At 42.1% G+C, this 20,149-nt stretch overlaps 1 protein-coding gene across 5 annotated transcripts in view; it reads right to left on the bottom strand.

The window, feature by feature from the left end:
• The window catches only part of LOC144599632 (ephrin type-A receptor 3-like), a 319,324-nt gene that overhangs the window by 230,069 nt on the left and 69,106 nt on the right, over positions 1-20,149 (bottom strand). For all 5 annotated transcript variants that reach the window (XM_078410760.1, XM_078410761.1, XM_078410759.1 and 2 more), the window contains one exon: positions 3,952-4,612. In XM_078410760.1, coding sequence (XP_078266886.1) covers positions 3,952-4,612 — 661 coding nt within the window. The remainder of the gene's footprint in view (positions 1-3,951; positions 4,613-20,149) is intronic.

Below are 20,149 nucleotides of genomic sequence, written 5' to 3' on the forward strand. Positions count from 1 at the left end.
GCAAAAGACATTCGGACAGACGTATGAATTGATGGATTTGTTAGAGGGATATGGGCCAAATGCAGGCAAATGTGACCAGCCCAGTATGTTCAGCATGGACAAGGTGGGCCAAAGAGCCTGTTTCTGAGCCCAAGATCCCAGCGAATGCTGGATTGAGCTCTCCTGGTCTTCTTCACAATGCCAAAGAATTTAGTTGTCGATCATAAGGCAGGCAGACAGCTTGACATTTCAATTGTAACATGACATTTCTGACAATGCATTTGATGAATCAACTAGCCTATAATATTTTTAGCTTGCAATTATTTGTTCTTACATTTGGAAATGAAGGTTAAACTTACAATTACATTATCCAAGCTTTGCACCAATCCTCAGCTTGTGAAAGGTTTTCCCAGTTGATTTTGTTCTCTTGCTACATGTGAATATCACTATTTTTAAGATAATGGGACTGTCCTACACTAAACTGATGTTGATTTAAACTTAAAACATTGACACCAGTTGCTAATGTTACTATTTGATCAGTAGATGAGTTGGGTGCAAGTTCTCCTTGGCAGGATTCTTCCAAGTAATTTAGCATTGTTTATAATCTAATTCTGGTGCCTCACTTCTATGTGTAAGATTTAGTCTGTTGAAATTACTGTTATCATTCTATATATTCTTCATGTCATCATATATTGTATCACACACACATTCTGTCCTGTGTTATGTTGCCATATTATTCCGTTTGATTATCTGTTACACCCCAAACTATCTGCACATCTTCAGAATTTCCAAATTCGCATCAATTAATCAGACCAAGGCCCAAGGAAATTCGGCACGACTCCAATTACTCTTACCAGTTTCTAAGTATGCCCAGAGAAAGCTTTCTATCCAGATGCATAACAACTTGGTATGGCAAATGCTCTGCCCAAGACAAACAGTTGTGAACACGTCGCAGTCTTTCGCACCAACTAGTCTCCCACTCATCGACTCCATTTGAAACTTCAAAGTATCTCGGGAAAGCAGCCAACATAATCAAGGACCTCACACATCCCGGCCATTCTCTCTTCTCCCCTCTCCTGATGGACAGAAGTTACAAAAGCCTGAAACCACAGACCACCAGACTCAAGATTTGCCCCTTTCCCACTGTTAACAGACACTGTGAACTGACCTCACACATGCTACGGATAAATTTCCTAATCTTCCAATCTACCTTTTTGCAGACTTGGACTTTTTTTATCTGCAGTTTCTCTGCAGCTGTAACACTAGATTCTGCACTCTTTTTTATTTTTGCTTTTGTACTATTTGATGTACTGCTGTATAGTATGATTCATCTGGATAGTTTTTCACTGTATCTCAGTGCACCTGACAATAATAAACCAATACCTCCTCTAACTTCCAGGCAAGCATTTTCTGCTGTTATGGAACATATCTACTTCTATATCTCCAATTATGCTTCTATAAGAATAGAAAGTTTTAATTGCTAATGCTAATTGGGTCCTAAAGTATTTTCTACCCTTTGAAGGCAATGGAACTGAATGTCAGGAGGGGAAAGCAATGGACAGTCAATCATCTAACATAAGACCATAACACATGGGAGTAGAATTAGGCCATTCGGCCCATCGAGTCTGCTCTGCCATTCGATCATGGCTGATTTTATTTTTCCTCTCAACCCCATTCCCCTGCCTTCTCCCTGTAACCTTTGGCACCCTTACTGATCAAGAATTAGTGGAGAGCTTAGCATTAGTTGCCAAAGGCAGTTTTTTGTTGTACAGATTTTTTTCGCACTGGTGGTGCTAATTCAACCCATTGCACATAAAGCAAAGTCATCCTTATGCCATTAATCCCACTCTCCTATATTTTCCCCATAGCCCTACAAATTGTTCATTTTTCACTAAGCATCCAATTCTCTTTCCAGATGTTGTTAGTCTCCCCATAATATGTTTCTGCCGGTATTTGCAGTGGAAATGCAATCATATGCCAACTGTACCTTTTCCTTCAGGTATTGTCCAATAATTTCAGGATACACTTTAAACGTAGTCGGTTGTCAAGCAAATCCACAGCAATTTCAGATCCGTCCACTTCACTCTTAGCAACATATCCCATCAGGTGTCAGGGAAAATTTAAACAACCTTTCGCATCCATTACATGATAGGAGTGAAAGGACATGATCTTCCCTCCTGTTATCTGCCTCATTAATGTCCTCTCTACAGCAATGAGTGCAGCAAGTTCATTAAACTGAACAGAGCGCTCTGTGACTGTTGGCACTGTTTGATGTCACCCTGAGGTATTGTTGGCACACAGGAGAGAGCAGCATGTGTTGCCTTGTGCCCTGCTAGATCTCCAGATGACCTCCTGACAGCTCTGCTATAAACAACTGTCAGGACCATAGACAGACCCGGGTAAACGTCAGAAGAAATAATTAGACAGGCTACTGCAGTAACCTGCCTCCTTTCCAAAACATTATGGGCACTGAAGAATGAGATAAGCAGGCTTTTTTTTTAATGCATGATTATGTAAAGATGGAGTCATAAATTGTAGGCAATAATGCAATTAAAATTATGCACTGTTTAAATTGAACATTTTGAATAGATTTGGACTCAAATAAATAGCATTGTTTTAGCTCCAAAGATCTGCTTTCCAGGGGAATTTATTTTCCCTCTGTTGGGTTAATTAATACAATATGTGCATCTCCACAAATATTTGCAGATTAAGGGATGTTTCTACTTCCAAAGAAATACTTCTTGATTAAAAATAATATAAGAGGTTTAATAAAATCAATGGTGGGTTAAAAATGTAACAGTGACTAAGTGGAGCTTGGAATGATTGCATTTTGAGGTTCTCATAAAACAGACAATTTTGTCTCCAAATACAGAACATGCTTCACCAGCAACCCATCAAGAGAAGGCAGCGGCACACAAAAGCAGGCAATCCGCTCTCGATAACTTGTTCCAAGGCATGACAACAAACCTGCAGGAGCCGCTCAAAATCACATATGGCAGGAGCTGGTGATTAAACATCGCACACTGCTTGCACTTCCAGAAGAGACATCATGTATGTGGGACAGAGACCATCATCTGCCACTAATGCCAAATTCTGCAGCTTTCCAATAGCTCCACCACAGTCAAATATAAAAACAACACCTCAATATAGTCACAAGACACTTCAGTTACTACATGGCATATTTATTTAATGAACCCTTTTAGAGTATTCGGGCTAAACTACTTTCCATTTTTACAGGGTCATTTGATATCCAAGGCAGCCAGTTCAAGAACAACTGGATAGGTTAGGCCCAATTATTCACTATTAGTCGATTGGGGCGAAAAATGGTTCAGATTATAAGGATGTCCCCAAAATTTGATTAGGTCTGCTAGACAATTTATTTCCAGCAGCACCCGCCCACATTCCTTTCCTGTTCCTTTTCATGCCACATCCCTGAAAATTAATAACTTTTATTTTGTATCGATCAGAAAGGTGCAGCCTCAACAGAAAAGATTATGTCCGTTAATCGAACAACATAAATTAACCTTGCAATTTTATTTTGAAAAGATAAGCAGGACACTGTTGCTGACTTTGAAGAGGATATCGCATTAAGTATCCCTCCCAACCTATGTTCAGGACACCCCACATGTCCTTCATCTCTTCAATAGCTTACGTTTTCCAGGCCCCCACTCCCTCATCTGCACTAATCCCTCCCGATCTATATATCTCCCACGCTCTTCGTCTCTTCAACGACTTCCATTTTCCAGGCCCCCACTCCCTCATCTTTACTGCCTTCCTATCGCATTACGATACGTTTGATATGTCATTCAACAACCAGTAATTCTTTGGCTCGGTTATCATTGTAAGACTTCACCCAACACAAAGCTTTCAGGCGAAACAAGATTTTGATTTGTCCAGGATAGACGGTTTCACTGTTGCTCTCCCTCAAACTGAAACTCGCTCTCCAACTTAGTAAAAATCAAAGGTACTTACGTTGGCAGACATCCCTCTTCTCCTCGTATCCTGGTTTGCAGACGCATCTTCCAATGGGGACCAGCCATCCGCCATCAGCACTACAGTGCATCTTAGGCACGTCATACTCCTCAGAATTATTCACACACGAGCCACGGACCTCCACCAAGGAAGAGTCTCCTTCAGTCACTCGATCTGGAAACTCTGCCAGGTTACGTATTGTTAACGTGCACTTCTTGTAGTAGACCCGCACCGAGACCAAAGCAATGCAGGCACCCACATCCTGAAAGGCCAGGTAAAAGCCCTTCTTTGTCACTGATCCAATGTCCCGTACCTCAGTGTTTAATTTCATCACCCTGTCACCTACATCCACTTGGGTGAAGCTCTCATCTGCAGCAATGGTGTCAATCTTTATATACTGGCTTTCTTTAATGTACCACAAGTTGTTGTTGTTGGATTCGTAGTAGTAGATGTTGAATGTCTCTTTGCATGTTCCAGGGACACCCGGCAGGCTGTTGCAGTCTCTGAGAGTAAATTTTATCTCAATATAGATCCGATGGGCACCAGCGCGAGGAATCCAACTAGTCCGCAGCCAATTGTTCTGATAGGCTTCCATGACATTACACACCTGGTATGTTCGCATTGGCGTGTTTCTCTCATCCATAACACTGATTTCTTCCCACTGCAACCAAGAAATAGAGCAACAATAAGCATGATTACCAGCTACAAATGCCATAAATTTGCAGATCCTCTTTTACATGACTTTTTGGTGAGAACCAAGCGATTCAAGCAATAAATATATATTTTTACGCAATTCCGTGTGACGGACACAGCCTCAGTCGCAAAAGGAGATAATATAACATTTTATATTACATTTTTACTCGGGAAATTGGAAACATCAACAGTGTCAGTTTAAATGGATTCCATGCAAGGTACAACAGATATGCAGAGGAAAGCTTTAGCGGGATATGGGCCAAATGCTAAGCAAATAGGACTAGCCCGTATTACCAACTGGGTCACAGCGGACAAGGTGAGCCAAATGCCCTTTTTTAATGCTGTATAACTCCATGAGTGCTTTGATGCCAGTGACGGTGAGGGAGTGATGAAGGGATGAGACTCTAGGCAATTGTGCACAAATGTTGGCTGAAATTGCCTTATGATACACTGCTACAGAAATAATTTCTTTGGTACGGTAATCAAATTCTGCTTTTCAATAGAGGTGCTAATCAAACTGTGGTGTGTGTGTGCGCGCACACATAATATTTATGTATATATGTGTGTATGTATTATGTATATACATAAGTATACATACATATGTATACATAAATATGTATATACACACACACACACATATACACACACACATATACACACGCGCACACACACTTAAAAGCAATAGTGACTATGAGCAAATGCTGAAAAGATTTTACCATACAGACGCCTAAATTTTGCTTCTGGTGTTATGCTGAGTGTACAATGCATCCACTGTAGAACAAGTATGCATATAACAATTGAATGCAAATGAAGAAAATGCATAATTCAACATATTTCCTCTCATCTGTGGCCTAGCAATGCAAATCCCAGTGTGACTAGAAAGCCTGCCAAGCCAGAAATAACTTCTGCAACATCATATTTTCTGTTCAGTAAAGTTGGCAAAATGATCGTTGAAACAAAACCAAGCTGCCCAACATCGGAGTGGAAGGTACAGGGACACAGCTTTTTCAAATGTGTGCAGCCAAAAATTGCCAGATGGACCAGTTTAATCAACCTCCTCTCAAAGCCCTGAAAATCTAATGGAGATAATCACCAACAAATCTTCCCAATTATGAATAAAATGAAGGCAATAGGCTTTGATCATTATTAAATGGCATTTACTCAATTACAAACTGGCCAGTACTCAGTCAGAAGTACACCAGAACACTTGCCCACAAATTATATCCAAGATTCTTGTGCAATAATTTGTCGCTGATCTCAAAAGCAGTCACAGAACAAAAAAAACATAAAACTACAGATGGTTCACTGACGTCAATAAATTTAACTCTGGTGATTAGAAGGAAATGTCTCTCCACTTACATGCAGATATCAAAGGCAGAATGCCAGTGTAGAGGTGCAATGAGTACCCAACAAAACCAAGGAGCCCTGGTTAAACTGAGATTAATGGAGGTGAAATAGAGAAAACGTTATCAAGTCTGGAACTACGTCCAGCACATCTCCACTAGCTACAGACTCGCAAACCATATAACATATATCCATATAACAATTACAGCACGGAAACAGGCCCGTTCGGCCCTACCAGTCCACGCCGACCACTTTCACTGACCTAGTTTCATCTACCTGCTCTCAGACCATAACCCTCCAATCCCCTCCTATCCATATACCTATCCAATTTACTCTGAAATAATAAAATCGAGCCAGCCTCCACCACTTCCACCGGAAGCTCATTCCACACAGCCACCACCCTCTGAGTAAAGAAGTTACCCCTCATGTTACCCCTAAACTTTTGTCCCTTAATTCTAAAGTTATGTCCCCTTGTTGGAATCTTCCCCACTCTCAAAGGGAAAAGCCTACCCATGTCAACTCTGTCCGTCCCTCTTAAAATTGTAAAAACCTCTATCAAGTCCCCCCTCAACCTTCTACGCTCCAAAGAATAAAGACCCAACCTGTTCAACCTCTCTCTGTAGCTTAAGTGCTGAAACCCAGGCAACATTCTAGTAAATCTCCTCTGTACCCTCTCCATTTTGTCGACATCCTTCCTATAATTTGGCGATCAGAACTGCACACCATACTCCAGATTCGGCCTCACCAATGCCCTGTACAATTTCAACATTACATCCCAACTTCTATATTCGATGCTCTGATTTATAAAGACAAGCATACCAAACGCCTTCTTCACCACCCTATCCACATGAGATTCCACCTTCAGGGAACAATGCACAGTTATTCCCAGATCCCTCTGTTCCACTGCATTCCTCAATTCCCTACCATTTACCCTGTACGTCCTATTTTGATTTGTCCTACCAAAATGCAGCACCTCACACTTATCAGCATTAAACTCCATCTGCCATCTTTCAGCCCACCCTTCCAAAAGGCCCAAGTCTCTCTGTAGACTTTGAAAATCTACTTCATTATTAACTACACCACCTATCTTAGTATCATCTGCATACTTACTAATCCAATTTGCCACACCATCATCCAGATCATTAATGTAAATGACAAACAACAGTGGACCCAACACAGATCCTTGGGGTACTCCACTAGACACTGGCCTCCAACCTGACATACAGTTGTCAACCTTTACCCTCTGGCATCTCCCATTCAGCCATTGTTGAATCCATCTTGCAATCTCACTATTAATACCCAACGATTTAACCTTCTTAATCAACCTTCCATGTGGAACCTTGTCAAATGCCTTACTGAAGTCCATATAGACAACATCCACAGCCTTGCCCTTATCAATTTCCCTGGTAACCTCTTCAAAAAATTCAAGAAGATTAGTCAAACATGACCTTCCAGGCACAAATCCATGTTGACTGTTTCTAATCAGGCCTTGTTTATCCATGTGCTTATATATATTGTCCCCTAGTATCTTTTCCATTAATTTTCCCACCACAGACGTCAAACTAACAGGTCTATAATTGCTAGAATTACTTTTAGAACCTTTTTTAAACAAAGGCACAACATGCGCAATGCGCCAATCTTCCGGCACCATCCCCGTTTCTAATGACGTTTGAAATATTTCCGTCATAGCCCCTGCTATTTCTGCACTAACTTCCCTCAATGTCCTAGGGAATATCCTATCAGGACCTGGAGACTTATCCACTTTTATATTTTTTTTAAAAGTGTCCGTACCTCCTCTTCTTTGATCCTCATAATTTCCATCACTACTCTACTTGTTTCGCTTACCTCACATAATTCAATATCCTTCTCCTCGGTGAATACCGAAGAAAAAAAATTGTTTAATATCTCCCCCATTTCTTCCGGCTCAGCACATAGCTGTCCACTCTGACTCTCTAATGGACCAATTTTATCCCTCGCTATCCTTTTGCTATTGATATATCTGTAGAACCCCTTGGGGTTTACTTTTACATTACTTGCCAAAGCAACCTCATATCTCTTTTTCGCTTTTCTAATTTCCTTCTTAAGATTCCTTTTACATTCTTTATATTCCTCAAGAACCTCATTTACTCCCTGCCGCTTATATTTATTGTATATCTCCCTCTTTTTCCGAACCAAGTGTCCAATTTCCCTGGAAAACCACGGCTCTTTCAAATTATTATTCTTTCCTTTCCACCGAACAGGGACATAAAGACTCTGTACTCTCAAAATTTCACCTTTAAATATCCTCCATTTCTCTATTATATCCTTTTCATAAAACAAAATGTCCCATTTCACTCCTTTTAAATCCTTTCTCATCTCCTCAAAATTAGCCTTTCTCCAATCCAAAATCTCAACCCTTGGTCCAGATTTGACCTTCTCCATAATTATATTGAAACTAATGGCATTGTGATCACTAGACCCAAAGTGCTCCTCAACACATATCTCCGTCACCTGACCCGTCTCATTTCCTAACAGGAGGTCCAACACTGCCCCTTCTCTGGTAGGTACCTCTACGTATTGCTGCAAAAAACTATCCTGCAAACAATGGAAGAATGCAGCCTTTCTGGTTTTGGAAAAGCACGATACTCTGAAGGACAAAGCAAATTTTTTTGACGAGCAACACAACCACTTGCTGTACACCAACATCACACTGTGATATCAGTATACAAACCCGACAAATGCAATGAAACAACCCACCAAGCCTGTTCCACCAGCATCTCCCAAAGTCTACTTCACCAAGTAGGATGAGCAGCAATTTTACAGGAGTACCACTACAGTTATGGATCCTTACTTTATCTTGTTTACATTTATTAACTTACCAAGACATCGCTAGCAAGGCAGGGATCTACTGCTTGCTCTCAAGAAAGTAATGTTGAGTCACCTTCTTGAAGTTCTTCTCGTATTTCCTTGTGACACAAGGAACCAATTCACTCAAACTCTGCCAGCCCTCACAGTACCCATTAGTCCCATCGTCTAACCCTCCCTCCATTGCTCTAGGCACTTTTCAAGGCAGTTTACAGTGTCCTATTAATCTACCAGCACAGCTTCGAGACATGGAACGAAAAAGGACCCAGGGAAACATGCAAGCAGTTGCAGAGAGACCTTGCAAACTCCACACAGACAGGACCAGGGGTCGGGGTCAAATTTGAGTCACTGGATCCGTGTGGCAACAGTGCTAACTGCTGTGGCAATGGTCTGCCCTGGGAAACCTGCCCAGTGAAAACCAGAGGGAATCCTGAAGATGGTGTTGCTGTCCCCATGTCCCTGGGGCCTGTTAGAGAAGCCTAAGCAAGTAACTATAATGCATTTTTATAGAATGCACACACTCCAGTCAATATGGAATCCTGGATGACTTTAACCTTAGGGAGTGATACTGGAGTTATAATCATCAAGGCAAGTGGAATAATTACAATTAATTGCTCAAAGGGTCATACAGCACAGAAACAGGCCCTTTGGCCCAATTCTTGCACCTCAACCAAAATGCTCCTTATTTTTGCCATGGGGATGGTAGAAAGACTGGGCTGTGAATTACTCACTGCAGGTTAGCCAGCATCTGACCTGGTCTTGTAACCTGGTCTGGCTGATCTAGGGACATCCTGGTTAAAAGGGACCCCATAGCATGCAGGTGGTGGGGTCCACTGTGATGCTCACACTACTGAATGCCAAGCTTGGTACTTAGCACATGCCTTGCTCACGGTACTTAGCACATGCGAGGCCCATACCCCACGTCTCAATCTTTGCAGTTTTTGGGGGCATCCGGGAAACTCGATTGAATGGGTCCAAAGGGTTGCAATGCCCAAGTCTTCTGAGAAACTGAGAAAAATGTGCCCAACATCATCTTATCCTGATGACCACCTGTGTGTGGTGCTGTATCAAGCTGTGCATAGAACTGAAGCATTCAGGCACCAAGTGTCTCTACATGCTCTGGTTCTATCTGTCCCCAGCCTGGCACTGTTTAGTTTAGTTTAAAGATACAGCGTGGAAACAGGTCCTTCGGTCCAGGTCCGTGCTGATCAGCGATCCCCTTACACTAGCATTACCCTACACACTAGGAACAATTTACAATTTTTTACTAAAGCCAAGTAACCTACAAACCTGTACATCTTTGGAGTACGGTACGAAACCAGAGCACCCGGAGAAAACCCAAGTGGTCACCGAAAGAACGTCCCTGGTGCGTATGGGGATCGCTGGTCAGTACGGATTCGGTGGGCTGAAGGGCCTGTTTCCACGCTGTATCTCTAAACTAAACTGCTTTCCATGCACAGATGCTGCTCGACCCCAAGTCCCTCCAGCAGATTGTTTGATGCCTTTGAGCTTGTGTGTTACAGAATTTTTCAGCATCAAACCGCCAACAAGATGTTCACTAACCCCCCTACAAGCGAATTGCTAAACATAAATACTCCAGGCAATGGCTAATTCCTAGGCTGCATTCATGTTCTCAGTTGACAGATGTTGAGAACAAACTGAAAATGTATCATGGAATTAGGTTTTCTTTCATTCAAATTCTTATTTTGGTTAATGCAAATGCAAAACCTTTTAACAAAGCCTCAACGTGTCTCCATATCCATTTCATTTACAGAATTGTATTCTTTACAATTTCAGCACAAGAGTCCCCAAGCTCATTACACTATTTCATGCTGACTTTCAAACCATTTCAGATGCATGTAAATATGTAGCTCCTTGTGCAACCCCCCCAAGTTTGTCACCAACTTGCATATTTATCCAAGTTTACAGTATCTCTTCTCCCAACTGCAGCCTACTTTATAATCTCCACCATTAAATATAGGGGCAAGAGCACTTCAACATGGAGACGGAACCAATGCCCAAATGAAAATGAGACTATTGTTGAAAGTAAAGCAAAAAACCTCAAAATTTGAAAAGAAACAAGATAGCTGATGGGTTTTAGGTAACTTTAGCGGCAGACTTAACCGATCGTTGTAGTTGCTACATATTCCAGAATGACCTTCTCAGATAACATGCCATTGGAAATAAATACCAGCTCTGTGGTGAAATCTACACTCATCACATATTGGTTAAAAGTCTTTATCCCATTTAGTTTAGTTTAGAGATACAGCGCAGAAACAACGCAGAAACCTGGGCCTGTTTCTGCGCTGTATCTCTAAATCTAAAATCTAAAAATCTACCGCTGTGCCATTATGCTGCCCCTTATGTGCAATATGTCTATTTTCAATGGTTTAGCCCAGCCTTCATCCTAAATGTTGATTTGGCGTTAGAATGCAGTCAAAGTTTGGAATCATAATAGTTTTAAAAGCAAAGAATATTTATCATAAGAGGCCACAGTAAGGGAATGTTAATGATGTATGGAAGCGAATTATGCCACAGTGGCATAGAAATCAACCCAGAGTAAGAAACAAAATGAAAATACACAGCAATGACTTTCTATAAATACCAATAGTGGACAGTTTGACAAAACTGCTAGACCTTGAGTTAATTGATTTCAGGCAGTTTTTGTGAGCTACAAGTAATACACACCAGTTAGTAAGAAATACTGACAGTTTGGTGCACAACGGCATCATTCCCTTTCTAATTTTGGATTGTTGTGTGTATAAATGTGGACGTCCTACAGTATTGGTAATGGTCCATGGCATTTCTCTCTGTCATCTTGTGGCACAGGTGAGTAAAGCCAAAGGAATTCAAAGCGAGCAACAAACAAACTGTCTCGCCTTTCCCTTAACATCATTGACCCTTCAAGACACGCTCTTCCTTCAAGGTGCCACTTAACACTTAGCTTCAATCAAGCTTTTGGCCACATCCTGGATTCCTCCTTTTGCTTGCTGGCAGTTCTATTTATATGACTGCACACCTGTCTTTGTATGATTTAAACAGGTTTCACGGAAAGAAAGTTCAGTAGTCTTAATGCTTTATGCAGGAGGAAATGGACTACTGTTTGGGATAGAAATTATGATACATTTTTAAGTTCACCCGTTCTCTCGCTCTTAAGTCCGTTTTGCGGTATGCTTAGTCCAACTTGCTAACAGATTTAACAGGGCAAGAGGCTGCATTGCATTTCATCAAAAGGTGAGAAGATGTTTTTCAGGCTTACATGGGTAGAATTGCCACGTTGTTTTCATCGTACCAGGGGTGTAGGGAGGTATGCTCCACCGAGGAATGTTTTAATAAAATGATTTCCAAAACACAAGGTTAATCTTTAAAAGTGACATTTTTGCATCTTCAATATATTTGGCAGTCCAGTTAAAAGCTTCCATGCCAAAATAAACTAGTGGGTAGTTATGTGGGACTTTACTCCAATGACTGGCTTTCCCTTATGCCCCACTTTTCACCCTATGACAAAGGAATAGAAAGATTAGCTGCTAAAGGAGACAGAGGGATGGGAGGAAGCTGTATTATACAGATTTGAACCAGTTGGGCCAAATGGCCTGATTCTGTACTGTAAATTCTACAATGAAGCAGGATGTCTGGTGGGACTTGGGCATAGTCTGCACGTCCTTGCATCCAGTTCTGATAAAATACATGTTAAGGCATGTCTTTCCCTTTTCTGCAATGGTGTAGAGATTAGAGCATAGAGATTAGTCCTGGGAGTCGAACCCTCAGATTGGCCAGCAAGGTCACGTGCAAGTGCGACCGTAGGGATTGGTCCAGGGAGTTGAGCCCGCTGAAACAGGCCCTTCGGCTCACCGAGTCCACACCGATCAATGACTCCCGCACACTAACACTACCCTACACACACTAGGGACAATTTACAATTTTACTAAGCCAAATAACCTACAAACCTGCAGGTCTTTGGAGTGTGGGGGGAAACTAGAGCTCCCAGAGTAAACCCACATAGGTCACGGGGAGAACGGACAAACTCTGTACAGACAGAACCCGTAGTCAGAATTGAACCCGGGTCTCAGGCGCCGCAAGGCAGCAACTGTAACGCCACTGCGCCACCTCGTGCGTTTTTTTTTAAATGGTGGTTTCCGCTTTATCTGCTTTATCTATCCGAACATGTGTGGCAACAAAAGTGGAAACGAGACAAAACCTCAGCGGTAATGAATGTGAAGTGTTTCTCCTCACCCGTTTGCAACACACAGCTGCGAGGAAATTCACCGGCAAACAACATCTACAGTAAAACAATCAAATGCACGCTTCCACTCTAGACACTTTAATTACTATTTTAATAAACTTCCTAATACAAACTCTGAGCTGCTGAGTGTACACATTATGCATTCTCCTCATTAGTAATAAACACCAATTTAAAGTTATTTTAAATTGAGAAATTGACTTCCAATTTCTCATTCTAAATTAGTAAATAGTGCTTTTCTATCACCTGGGGAAATTGGCCAAGCTTGTTTATCCCTCGGAAGCCAAATAACTCACTCAAAGCAACAGCCAGATCGAACGACTGTGCATCTCTATACTTATTTATTTAACTTAATGTGAGATCAACTCAATAACCATAATTTAAATAATAAGAAAATTAAAGTTCTGCAACTTGCAAAAACATAAGGGGTGGCATGGTGGCAGAGCAGTAGACTTGCTGCCTTGCAGCACCAGAGACCCGGGTTCGATCCTGACGATGGGTGCTGCCTGTACGGAGTTTGTACGTTCTCCCCGTGACTGAGTAGGATTTCTCTGGGTGCACCGGCTTCCTCCAACACCAAAGATGCACACGTGTGTTGGTTAATTGGCTTCGGTAAATATCGTAAATTGTCCTTGGTGTGGGGGATAGTGCTAGTATGTGGGGTGATCGTTGGTCATTGCAGACTCGGTGGGCCGAAGAACCTGTTTCGATGCTGCATCTCTGAACTAAACTAAAAGTGGGGAAAGATTTTGTTTTTACACAAAGGGTGCTGGGATATGGACGAGCTGCCAAAGGAGGTAGTTGAGACAAGTATAATGTTTCAAAGCATTTGGACAGATACATTGAAAGGGTAGGTTTAGAAGGATTTAGGCAAAACGCAGGCAAGTGCGACTAGTCCAAATGGGTCATGTTGGTCAGCATGGGCAAGTTGGGCTGAAGGTGCCTGTTCCATGCTGTATGACTCTAAAAGTTAAAGACCCAAGATTCTTTCTTTTACAAAAACCCTAAATGGCAGCTTCAGGATGATGCTGGTTCATTTCAAAAGTTTTGGACCAAGGCCAGTGATTGTTCACCGAATATAGACCCCCAATTCGACAGACATGAGTGTACAAGCTAAACCTGCACAGAAAATCTCTGACACATTATTCACTAAGCATTTAGGGCAGCACAGTGGTGCAGCAGCAGAGTTGTTGCATTACAGCACCTTGTTCGATCGTGACTACGGGCGCTGTCTGTACAGAGTTCGTACGTTCTGCCCGTGACCTGTGTGGGTTTTCTTCGGGAGCTCTGGTATCCACCCACACTGCAAAGACGTACAGTGTGTAGGCTAATCGACTTGGTATAATTGTAAATTATCTTGTGTGTGTGTGCAGGATAGTATTAGTGTACAGGGATTGCTGGTCGGTGGGACGAAAGGCCAGTTTCTGCACTCTGTCTCTCAACTAAACTAGATTCCATTTTGACAAATGCACACTGGTTTCATTTGGAAGAAATTCATCTTTCCACGATTTCCTCCTGGCTCCCAGTGAGAAGTAGATGAAAAATGTAGTCACAAATTTGCAGCCCGTAACAGCAGTTTTAAATGAAGCATTATGATGTTCTCTCTCAGGAAATTGTATTCCACCAATTTAATTTGCACACTATAGCCCGAAGTCAAGGTCATATTAACTAGCTACACATTACACACAGACAGTTTCTGGATACAAACCTAATCTTCAGGCTTTTCTTTTACGATATCGATTTTTCACATTTGAAAGTGAAGCACATTCCATCAGCAATTGAACATTAGGAGATAAGAAAAAGCTTAGAGATTTTCAAAACAATCTTTGATGAAATCATTGAATGGAATTTATATTATTTTCTTTTTTGTGGTCTTTATCGCGCAGATTTGTGGCAAATTCTTAGTCCTCGTATTTTTTTCCACAGTGCCGGATCCAAGGAATTCAAGCTTTAGAAAGTTGCGTGGTTTTCTAGACTGCGGCTTTTCCCGTTGCCAATACGTGGCACGAGTGAGGAGCCGGGGGGGGGGGGGGGGAAAGCCTCATGCCCATCACCCACCAGCAAGAATGAAGTTGCTCTCCACTTGCCCCTGAGCAAGATAGTTACTTCCAAGGTGGCCCAGGAGAGAGGTGTCAATGTTTCAGCAAGACAGATTGCAGCACAGGGATGGCAAACACAGGTGTCATTGGCATAGGCAGCCAGAGGACAGCAGCAACAGCTCATCACAAGTCATATGATCATAAGCTCGTAAGTGATCGGAGAAGAATTAGGCCATTCGGTCCATTAAGTATACTCTGCCATTCAATCATGGCGGAACTCTCTCTCCATCCTAACACCATTCTCCTGCCTTCTCCCCATAAACCCCTGACACCCGTACTCTGACTTATCTTTGAACAAAGCGGACAGCTGAATGAAGAATCTTGCAAAACGTGGGGAACACTACCGCGATCCATCACGGGTACTGACCTCCCCACCATCAAAGGGATTTCCAGGAGTGGCTGCCTCAAAAAGGCAGCCGGCATCAAGAGTGACCCACGCCACCCTGGCCATGTTCTCATTTCACTCCTGCCATTGGCAAGCTGATATAGAAATCTGTAACATCCATGTTCTTCCTTACAACCATCAGCCTATTCAACACGACAATCTCCAAATAAGCTCCAAACTATTTGCCTTTGTTTTTGTCTTTGCACAATTATTGTTTGTATGTATATGTATATGTATATATAATATTTACTGAGTACTATGTTGACATATCTGTTGTGCTGCTGCAAGTAAGAATTTCATTGTTCTGTACGGGACATATGACTACAAAACACTGGACTTTCTTATCACGCCATTCACCTGTAAAGATTGATTGCTCAGTGAACAACACACTTAGGAAGTTATAGAGTCACAGCTATACAGTATGGAAGCAGTCCTTCAGCCCAACCCATCCAGGCTGACCAAGTTTGTCCCGTATCTCAACATTTGGCCCACATCACTCTAAACCTTCCCTGTCCATGTACCAGACTAAATGTGGTCACCTCACAGTTCAAAGGGGGCAGGGCGAGGGAGAAACAATGACTCTTTCGAGTGCAGCTCTCTAACCAGCATATGGGTTGTGGAAAGTTTATTCCCCGAGGAAATGCAGCCAGACTTAAGACAGTGACACCATGGGTTGCTCAATTGTACAGGAAATGACAAAAGTCAAGAAACCAATAGTTATCAGAAATTCTGTAATTAGGGAAGCAGAAAGGAGTTTCTGTGGATGTGATTCTAGGAGGGCGAGTCCCGTCTTTGGTGCCATGTCAAGAATATCACTAGAGGGAGCAGTGAAATAGCCAAAGTTCATGGTCCAAAAGGGTCAATGTCCTACCACCAGCATTTGAAAATAATTAGGAGAGAAACCTGGAAATTACAGAAACAGGTACATTTAATAATATTGAAAAGACATTTGGACAGATTCACAGATAGGAATGATTTGGAGGGATATGGGCCAAATTCAGGAAAATCAGGCTAGCTCAGGTAGTAATTCAGGTCGTTGGGCCAAAGCACCTGTTTCCATGCTGTAGAAATCTACGACTCTCAATCAAGAAGCAGAACCATTAAAGTTTGCATATCTAGGTTGTAGTGGTGAGGTAGTGACCGATTTAGGTGAATTTGTAGCTGGAGAGATGGTGCTCAAAGGAGGGCTTCACTTAAAGAGCTTTGACCTGCAGGGTTTACAGATCACCGTACAAAAGCTGGGACCAAGCCAAGTAGCTCTTTTTCCAACCACTGTGGTTATGATGGACAAAATGGCCTTCTTTGTGGGGTAAATTTTTGATTTCATAACCGGAAGTAATATCTCATCACCAGTCATGGCAATGACTGAGCTAAAAAGTGGTTGCGACAGAGTTTAAACCTCAGCACAAAGATAAACAAAGGCTTTTTCAAACGTCTGGCCCCAACATCCCACCTAGTGCCCATGTAATCCCCCTTGGTACAGGCCGTAAAGTGCAAACAAGGAGCACAACTCAGGAAATATTCATTATATTTAACTTATAAGCAAAGTAAATGTTAGAAAAATAAGAGCGGATAAGGCACAAAAGGTGAAAAAATTATCTTTATGACCTCTGGCGCTTGTTGGATTCTGAATAAAACCTGCAAAATGTGCTTTTCACTGCCAGAGGGGATTGGTCGTAACTGTGACTTAATTTTTTTTTAATACCCCTAATTGCACCAGTTCTAAAAAAATTGCAATGTTTTACATATAGCTAGGGCCAAGCATTGCAATTTTATTAACTTCCGATTTCAAAGCCACATCTAGTGGTGATGGACTATGGGAACACAGTAACCAGGCCCAAAACATCTGGGTTTTCAAGTTTCTGAAATATACCGTTCAATAGTTCTTTATTGTCAAGTATGCACAGCACTGTGAAATTCTTTTACACAACACAAAAATTGCAGACATCGTATCTTGGTGCCATTTACAAAGAGAAAGAAAAAGACCAAAGTCCAGTCCTAATGCTGGAAGTAGTGGAGAGCCCCTGATCCAAGCACCAGGTTGCCTAACTTAATTCATGATAGAATGATCACAGGTGTCCTTGCTATAATTTGCAATACCAAATCCAGCCCAATGGACAGTCAGTCTTCAAGAACACTCTCCATAGACGCATAGTATTGCTATTGTTGTTCTGATTCTGATCACACATCCAATCTACAGTTCCTCACACTCTAAAACGTTGGCAATCAACTATATCTTCTGAACATAATATAGTCGAGGATAAAGTTCACCACATAACTTGATTCTAGTCATTTTTGTGTAGATAGCAAAGTTATCCATCTGACAAAGGGTTCAACTCAAAACGTCACCTATCCATGTCAGAGAGAGAGAGAGAGAGAGAGAGAGAGAGAGAGGGGGAGAGAGAGATGCTGACCTGCTGAGTTACTTCAGCACTTTGTGTTCTATGCAAGACCCTAGCATGTCAGTTCCTCATGTCTCTAGCAAATTTACCCAATGCAATGCTCAATATCCTACAGCCCAGTATCCGCCAGGGATATTGGGTTTGTGCGGTGGTGTTGCACTTTCAGAAAGAGGCCATTCAGCCCATCAGGGCCATGCCAGCTCCCAACAGAACAATCCAAACAATCCCATTCTCTTGTCATTATTTCTCTCCAATTTTTTCTCTCTTGCACCCCCATCAACTCCCTTTTCATTATTTACCTACTCAGAGGTTATTTGCAGCATAAAAGTAACCTAACAGTGCGCCTTTGGGATGCATGAGGAGATTCAAGCATACAGCAGAAACCCACAGCCCCAGGGAGAACATGCAAACTTCACACAAGCAGCACCCAAAGTCAAAATCAAAGCTGGATCCCTGGAGCTGTAAAGCAGCAGTAGTAATGCCATGCCAACGGTAAAAGTTTAACCATTCCACAAATATGAGTACGAAAGATGTCTAGGTTAATTGAACAAAATAGGCAGCGTTGCACAGTCAGAAGGAGTATCTCAACTTTAGGCCATTTAGAACGGAGATGGGGAAAAACTTTTTCAGTCAGAGAGTTGAGAATCTGTGGAATTCTCTGCCTCAGAAGGCAGTGGAGGCCAATTCTCTGAATGCATTCAAGAGAGAGATAGATAGAGCTCTTAAGGATAGTGGAGTCAGAGGGTATGGGGAGGAGGCAGGAACGGGGTACTGATTGAGAATGATCAGCCATGATCACATTGAATGGCGGTGCTGGCTCGAAGGGCCGAATGGCCTACTCCTACACCTATTGTCTACTGTCTAACTTGCAATGTCACATTTACATGTTCTCCAGAGATATTGCCTGACCTGCTGAGTTACTCCAGCACTTTATGTCATTTTCAGCATTACATAGGCTTCCTTCTCTTCACCTGCTTAGTATTTACTCCCACAACAGGCAGCTACTACTCTACAGCGAGAGTGTTGCCTTACTGTCTGAAACATATCTGTCCATGTAACAAAATCAACAATTGCAGACATCCATTTGTTCTTTCCCAAGCCTGGGTAGTGGGGATTGATTTATGGGAACAGATTTTGTGAATCTTCGATGCATTAGGAGAAAATGTTGCTTTTTTGCATCTTAATAAGTAGGATGGGCATCTGCAGCTGCAAGGTGGCACAATCATTATTTTAAACCTATATATTGCCTGTGGCCTGTCTGCTGCAGTGATTGATCATCAGACCCAGCCAGACTCCTGCTGAGAAGCTCCTGGTAACTGAATCTTTTATTAAATTGCATTACCAGTGAAGGTGGACTCAGCGCTCCCTCTGTGGCTCAAGGACAGACAGGACTGCAGAGAAAGTAGTGCCAAGCACATTGCTGGCGATAAACAGAGATGTTGTGTGAAATAAAACATCAGTGTCATGGTCACGTGGAATTTTATTTTCCAACGGTAGAACGAGGAACAATGAGCCAAAGTCGAGAAAGTAGGGGGAAACAAATGGCTTTGAGAACTATCTTGCCGTCGATCTGGATCTGTTTTCATTCTGTGGTCGGCTCTCAGCATGAGGAAGTTCCCACAGGATCTCTCAGTGGCTGGAGGAGACTGTTTGATGGGTATCTGTGTTACACACGAGAATTCTCACAAGCTTAAAACTCTTATCATGTGTTCCTCAAGGCACAAAGGCAAGACAAGTGCAAGGGCACTAAAGGGCCTGTCCCACTTTAGGCGATTTTAAGGCGACTGCCGGCGGCTGTCAAAGTCGTAGCAGATCGCCAAACTTTTCTTTTACCCGACGACAATGACCACGTCAGGTCGAGATCACAGCGTCTTCGGAAACATCGCAAAATTCCCACGCTGTCAATGCTTCTCCAGCGTCCTAATTTTCGCTGAAATCACTGACAAGTCGGTAAGTACTTGAGAGTTTTGAACTATAACACCTTGTATGGGTTACTTAAAAACCAAGCTTCACTGTAACAAGAAATAAACTGGATTTACTTCCAGTTTACTAATAGCTGTATTAAAAGAATTAATTTTTAAAGTGGTTAAGTGGATTTTTGTGAAAAGTGTGTGGGCATTCTTTGAAAATGTATGGGAGATGCATATCTGGTTTCTGGGTTGCATATCTGGGTTGGGAGCCCACTTTAAAT

Source organism: Rhinoraja longicauda, chromosome 13 (assembly GCF_053455715.1).
Source record: "Rhinoraja longicauda isolate Sanriku21f chromosome 13, sRhiLon1.1, whole genome shotgun sequence".
In the NCBI taxonomy this organism is placed as follows: Eukaryota; Metazoa; Chordata; class Chondrichthyes; order Rajiformes; family Arhynchobatidae; genus Rhinoraja; species Rhinoraja longicauda.